The following is a 7,318-nucleotide window of genomic DNA, read 5'->3' as shown; positions in this document are numbered from 1 at the left end:
CAGTATAAGACATGACAAAATAATTATAATTTACAAATTATCAACGGTTCATGAAGGAGAAGGGGCGGGGAGGGGGAAAAATGAGGAGCTGATACCAAGGGTTCAAGCAAAAAGCAAATGTTTTGAGAATGATGAGGGCAATAAATGTGCAAATGTGCTTGACACAATGTATGTATGGATGGATTATTATAAGAGTGAAAGGAGAAATTGGGAAGTGGAGTAGGGTAGAATATAGGGTTGGATATTGATGAGTGGTTTGAACCGTTGAGTGCAGAGTTGATGGTCTGAAATGTAAATCCCTGACCTAATTCACAATTATAAAAGTACATTTTTTAAAAAAAAGCAGTTCACCATTTGAAACATAGTAGAGGCCCCAGTTATCAGGGACATTTCTGAAGTGAGTATCCTCAATGCACACGTGCTTTCCAAACGGTGTGTGACACTATATTATTGTGTGAGTTGTGTCAGTCACAGTGTGGTGGACAGGAACTGTCTGGTGAAGCCAGAAAGGACACTATAGCCCCACCCTGAGTTAATCCTATACATGCTGCCCCATTACCTCCACCAAGGATATTGAGTCCTTAAAAGCTGAAATACTAACTTGAAAAATAAAATGGAAATTACACTTGAAAAAACTAAATACCCAGGCTCAAAATATGTGTTATAGAATGAAATGTTAAGCAAAATCTATGAGTTGAGATAGATTCGGTGACAATGAATTGATGACAGTTTAAAATAATCCCTACAATATTGAAGTCCTTACCGTACTTTAGGAAAGAATCCTTCCATTTTCTGACATACCAGTAATATCAAATCACAAGAATGGCCATACCTTAATAGTTCATTAGATTTTACTGTTTCTTACAGTACAAGCTAATCTTCCCTATCGCCTCACTTGATGACTTTAAGAGTCAACAATGACTAGGTTAAAAAGAAAGATCTGTTTTTGCAAGTGTTGCCTAAAGGCAAATATCCCCAACGAACTTTCCTACCAGGAATTCACATGAACCTGCTTCTCTTAGCACTGTGTGTGATCTAAAACCAAAAGTAAATACCTGAATTTAGATTACTTTCTTTTATTAACTGAAAAATAAAACTCCCTGCTTTACACACACACACACACACACACACACACAAATATTGCTAAAATTTAGAGAATCCTGGGTAAAACTCAGTGTATTATTTTCATGATCTACCGTATTTGATCATCACAACAATCTCATGAAGCTATAAGTATTATAATAACTTAAAAGTGAGAAATACTAGCAATCAGAAAAGATAAAACTGTTCATATATCGACTGGAAACAGGGAATCCAGGACAGGTGAACCCCTCAGGACCAGTGGTGAGAGTGGCGACTGGGAGGATGGAGGGAAGGTGATGGGGAGAGGTGGGACAGACTACAAGGATCTACATATAACCTCCTCCCTGGGGGACCGGCAGTGGAGAAGTGGGTGAAGGGAGATGTCGGATGACATATGATATGACAAAATAATAATAATTTATAAATTATCAAGGGTTCATGAAGGAGGGTCGTGGGAAGGGAGGGAGGGGGGAAAATGAGCTGATACCAAAGGCTCAAGTAGAAAGCAAATGTTTTGAGAATGATAAGGGAAACAAATGTACAAAAGTGCTTGACACATGGATGTATGTGTGGATTGTGACGAGTTGTACAAGCCCCCAATAAAATGATGTAATTACTTAAAAAACTGTTCATATAGCACACAATGGAAGGTAAGGTATAGAGACAAATTCTCAGTAAATACCATTTTATGTGTTGTACAACCTCCCAATCTACATTTTCATGTTAATGTACCCCAATCTCCAATGCCTGCAACTGATTTGGCCTCAGAATGGTTAGATATATGATAATAAAAAAAAGAGATTGTGACTTTACTTCTCTTTCTAAAGTCTTACCCTTTTTCTTAATCCCAGTTCTTCTAAAGGTCATCTTTCATTCATCAGTTAAAAGTTTGCTTTTTAATCTATAGCCCTCGGGGCTTAGAGTTGTCACGTGTTTCTAAAATCTTTCCTTACTCTATTATTGGGATTGAAATGTTTAAAAGTGTCCATTTGCAAAATAATAACCATAAGCTTTCACCTGTAAATTTTGAGTTTTATGTAGTTTAACCTTCGCTCAATTTTTATGAGACTTTTATAAGAATTGGCTGGGAAAGAAGGAAAAAGGAAGTGACAGCATTTTAAAAACAAAGCCAATCTATGTCAGCAAAAGTCTTGCTGGACAACAAGAGCTTCAGCAATGCTAACAGCATCCATGTGAACTTGGGTCCTAAAGAGGGTTACTTTCCATCTGTCAGCAAAGAGAATAGCAGGCTTCAGCAGGGGGAGATTACAGGAAAATTCTAAACCCTAGCACTAAAGATGCCATCAAGAAAAATTAAACTTCAACCCATTCTGTCTCTCAGAAGCCTTGATGGTGGCACTGTTGGAAAAGCATTGGACTGCTAGCCAAAAGGCTGGTGGTTCAAACCCACCAACTGCTCTGAGGGAGAAATCTGAGGCTACCACTCCAGTAAAGATTTACAGCCTCAGAAATCCTACATAAGGTTACTAAGGGTTGGAACTGACTAGATGGCAGAGGGTTTGGATTTTGGCTTCTCTCAGTAAGCACTCAGCCATGTACTGAAACTACATGAACTATTTGTGCACTTACCAGGAGCAGACTTCAGAAGAAAATCAGACTGGGGTAAAAATACGAAGCCAAGTTTTTAGAAAACCCAGTGACAATAGTGAAGATGATTTTTTTATTTCCTATCACCTTTTCACAGATAATGCAATTATAGGATACTGTGGTCATCTCCTACTTTGGTCTAGTAGGTCACCTCCTATTTTGTATAACAGTATCTGCATGTTTCTGCATCCTTTGCTATTAAAAAATCTTAGAACCTCTATTTGGGGAGAGGAGTACCATAAATGGAGCAGTCAATTAGCAAATGGCTGTTAATTAAAAAGCTACCAGTTCAAATCTACCCAGAGATGCCGGGGGATGGGGGGGGCAGGGGAAGTCCTGGTAATCTACTTCTAAATATAGAGTTCAGTTCCACTCTGACATATATTGGATTGCCAGGAGTCAGAATCAAATAGATTTGTGGGGAGATAGGTCAGCAATTTATGTGAAATAGAAGTCTACAAATATAATACTGAAACTCTAAAATGCTCTACTGGATTGTAGATATTTAAGTAAAATCAACAGATATATAACAAACAAATGAGTGGGAACCTTTCGTACTTACAAGAGAACATGAGCAACGACAGCATTCACATCAAACAGGGTATCAGGAGGGAATTCTCTGAGTAGTATGTTGCCCCTATGAAAAGTTTAAAAATGCATTAGAAAAATAACTCCTTTGCATTCACTTTGTCTATGTAGTATATGAGGATGTAAGTTTTTTGGCTTGGGGTTTTTTTTTAAAGATCATTCTATTGGGGCTCTTACAGCTCTTGTAACAATCCATACATCAATTGTATCAAGCATATTTGTATACATGTTGCCATCATCATTTTCTAAACATTTACTTTCTATTTGAGCCCTTGGTATCAGCTGTTTTTTTCCCTCCTTTCCCCGCCTCTTCCACCCTCATGACCCTTTGATAAATTATAAATTATTATTATTTTCATATCTTACACCAACTGCTCTAACCCTTTACCCGTTTTTGTTGTTCATCCCTCTCGGGGTGGGGTGGGGTGGGGCTGTTATGTATCAATCATTGTGATCGATTCTCCTTTCCTCACCTTCTCCCCCTACCTTCCCTCTACCCACATGGTATCACTACTCCCATTTCTGTTCATGAAGACTTTTCTGACCTGGATTCCATGTGTCGTGAGCTCTTATCCGTCCCAGTGTACATGCTCCTGTCTAGCCAGAATTGAAAGGCAGGACTGAGGTCATGGGTCATGAGCCATGATAGTGGGGGGTGAGGAAGCCTCAAAGAACCAGAGGAATACTGTTTCATTGGTGCTATAGTGCACCCTGGTTGACTCATCCCTTCCTTGTGACCCTTCTGTAAGGGGATGTCCTATTGTCCACAGATGGGTTTTGGGTCTCTGCACCAACCCCTCTCGTTCTCAACAATATGTTTTTTTGTTTGATTCTTTGTTTTGAGTCTTCTGATGCCTATTACCTGATCCCATTGACACTTCATGATTGTACAGGTTGGTGGGCTTGTTGCTTCTCAGCTAGATGGCCGCTTGTTTAACTTTAAGCCTTTAAAACCCAAGACACTGTATCTTTTGATAGGTGGGCACCATCAGCTTTCATCACATTTTCTTATGCACCCATTTTGTCTTCAGAGATTGTGTTGGGAGGGTGAGCATCACATGCCAGGTTGTTAGAAAAAAGTGTTCTTGTGTTGAGGGAGGGCTTGAGCAGAGGTTCGAAATTGTCCATTTCATCAATGTATTGCCATATAAACATATGTACATTGGTCCTTATCTCAATTTCTGTGAATTAATATATTTGCATATGTACACTCCTAAAGTTATACCTCTATCCACAGCAGATGTAAGTTTTGACATTAAAGTCTTAATCCATGTATCCATGTACCTACCAAAGTGCTGGACATAATACACAAATATTCACAGAATTCATAAGAAATATACCAACTTTGGAAAGGTTAGATCCCAGATTTTGTGAAAAAATAAAAAGTTGGAAGTAAGTTTGAGTCCAAATAAATTTCCCTACCACCTCTCTTGTCACATATACAGACTCCCCAAACTGGCTGGAAAAGGGAGTAGTCAGAAAAATAAAGTCTCCTCAACAGTAGATACCTAAGGAAACAGGGCCTTTCCCCACTTTCTAAACAAAATCTCAAGGGTAAGAAAGGCTCTGAGAAGCTTCCAACATATTAGCAAATGCAAGTGCAGAGGAATCTAAAACCTGGACATTAAATATTAAATAAGAGTATATTTTTTTCACACCCAAATAGGAACCTGACATGTTTCCTCCTAACATTTAATTTACTGAACAGGAATTTGTAATATGAGTTCACAAAAGATTTTCAAAACCCTGTATAATCAATATTATCTCCTTTTATAAATATAGAAGTTAAAGTGCAGACACATATATTAATTACTTAGGCTCTTTACTAAGATTTATATGGCCCAACTATATAAAACCTTATGCAAATTCAGTGAAATTTTATATACTTAGGTATTGTAGAACCTAAGTTGCATTTGTACTTTTGTCCACTGACAATCAAACTAGATTATTTATTAGTTTACCTGAATAAATATGCTTTCATCAGATCCTTTTCTTTCCCACAGTATTTTGCTGTTTCTTCTTGGACACAATTTACCTTTAAAAGATTATATTTGAATATTATACATTTAATGTATTTTTAAAATTCACATGCTTATTTGAAAAAACAAACACTGCCATTGAGTCAATTCCGAGTCACATATATTAAAGTATATATTTAAATATTAAGGTTCTTGGTTAGACAAACAAAAAGGAGAATTAAACCTTACAGCTTGTCTCTAGTCAAAACAAAATTTCCATGATAGGTATTCTATAATTGCTCACACATTAATTATACTTAAGAGTTCACATTTAATTTAATCTATGGAGCAAGCAGGAAGTAACCAGGTGCAGGAGGAGGAAAGAGTATTTAAGGCAGTGCCCAAAAAAGCTTCCAAAAGCAAAAGAGTGAATGAATGGCCTATTGGGACCACGAAAGCTTTCCATACCTCCGGGAAAGAGTTACGGCAGATAATGCTCGCTTCTTACTGCACACCCACGTCTCCGTCTTACTAACAGAACTCACTATACGCATCAGCCCCATTTAAAGTCCCTCCTATACTCCCTTAAAGTTATGAATAAGGTGTCAGCAGACGTCACTGGACTGGGACTCCTAGGACGCACTGTATGAAAACACTGACTAAGCAAAGAGGAAACTCTTGCTCTTCCCACTACTTCCTAACAAAACCCAGCATGATGGCTAGAGTGCCAGCAGCAATCTTTAATCATAAGCAGCCGCTACTTAGTAAGGACAGTGCACAGTAAAATACGAACCTGAGTCCCTGATGATGTTAGAGCAGACACATCAACTCGTGGTAGCTTATGATGTGGAGTCTACGTAAGGGGGTTCATGTGCAGGTACTGGCACCTGAGGCTAAGAAGTAATGGACATAGTGGATTCATGCAAGAGACTGTTCATAAATACTATAAGCAAAACTAGGGAGAAAATGGAGCTCTGATAATATAGTGGTTACATATTGGGCTGTGATCTGCAAGGACAGCAGTTCAAAACCACCAGCAGCTCCAAGAGAGAAAGACAAGACAGGGCTTTCTACTCTGGTGAAGAGTTAGTCTCAAAAACTCACAGGGCAGTCCTACCCTGTCCTATAGGAGCGCTATGAGTTGGCATCAACTCATTGGCAGCAAGTTTGGACTTTTTTAGGGAGAAAATGGAGTGGGGGTGAGGAAAGATAAAAAGAGAATGAAGGGGTTTCTAGATGGAGCAATATTTAGCTGCCAACATGACCAACCATTGTTAAGAACAATTATTTCATTTTTGTTTAAAATGAGGTTTTTTAATTATTATTGTTCAATTTCATTTTAATAGGTTTCAGGAAGCAGAAAGACAATTGAGGAAGCTACTTTTGTTTTATAAACTACAAAAAGAGAACTTACACTCATAAAAGATTGATGTCAGAATTAGAAAATTAGATTTAGAACTCAGAGCATAATCATAACCAAAAAGTCAGATTTACAGCATGTGATTTCAAGTTTTTAAAGTCAGAGCACTGGATATGGTGATATTATCATAAAAGATCTATACATTCATTCAATGTATTTTAAAATACTATCTAAAAGTGGACAATTTGAAACTACCCAGAGGAATTCATGGCCTTAAAAACTCAATGAGCAGCTTTACTCTGCACAGATGGGGCCTCCATACAGTGGACAGCAACTAACTCGACATCATCACCACCACGTCAGTCACTATTCTAGCACAAGGAGCTAAGTCCCAAAAAGATGTTGTTAGCTTGTTGTTAGCTTATGAATTGACATTCTCAGACAATTTTTTAAAGACCACAACCAATATGTAAGATTAAATAATAATCAGTGTTATATAAATAAAAATATATGAATAGGGCAGTGTGTGGCAGTATTTTAAGCTAGATAGTCAAGACTTCTCTGAAGAGGTAACATTCACACAAAGAACAGAAATAAGGGAGTGACTCCTATGAATGCATAAATGTGTAAAAGATACGAGTCCTAAGCAGAGGAGAGAGTATATGCAAAGTCCCTGTGCCAACAGCACTCCTTGCAGGTTCAAGTAACAGAACCATAACCT

The 7,318-nt window shown here is 37.9% G+C and overlaps 1 protein-coding gene across 1 annotated transcript in view; it reads right to left on the bottom strand.

Moving 5' to 3' along the window:
- TXNDC16 (thioredoxin domain containing 16) overlaps positions 1–7,318 on the bottom strand; it is a 95,344-nt gene that overhangs the window by 69,057 nt on the left and 18,969 nt on the right. Inside the window, exons 5-6 of the mRNA XM_030884875.2 lie at positions 5,241–5,314; positions 3,254–3,328 (exon numbers count right to left, since the gene is read on the bottom strand). Coding sequence (XP_030740735.1) covers positions 3,254–3,328; positions 5,241–5,314 — 149 coding nt within the window. The remainder of the gene's footprint in view (positions 1–3,253; positions 3,329–5,240; positions 5,315–7,318) is intronic.

This window comes from Echinops telfairi, unplaced genomic scaffold, assembly GCF_000313985.2.
Source record: "Echinops telfairi isolate 266 unplaced genomic scaffold, ASM31398v2 ScPeMD7_18;HRSCAF=68, whole genome shotgun sequence".
In the NCBI taxonomy this organism is placed as follows: domain Eukaryota; kingdom Metazoa; phylum Chordata; class Mammalia; order Afrosoricida; family Tenrecidae; genus Echinops; species Echinops telfairi.
This window is presented reverse-complemented; position numbering and strand designations above follow the sequence as displayed.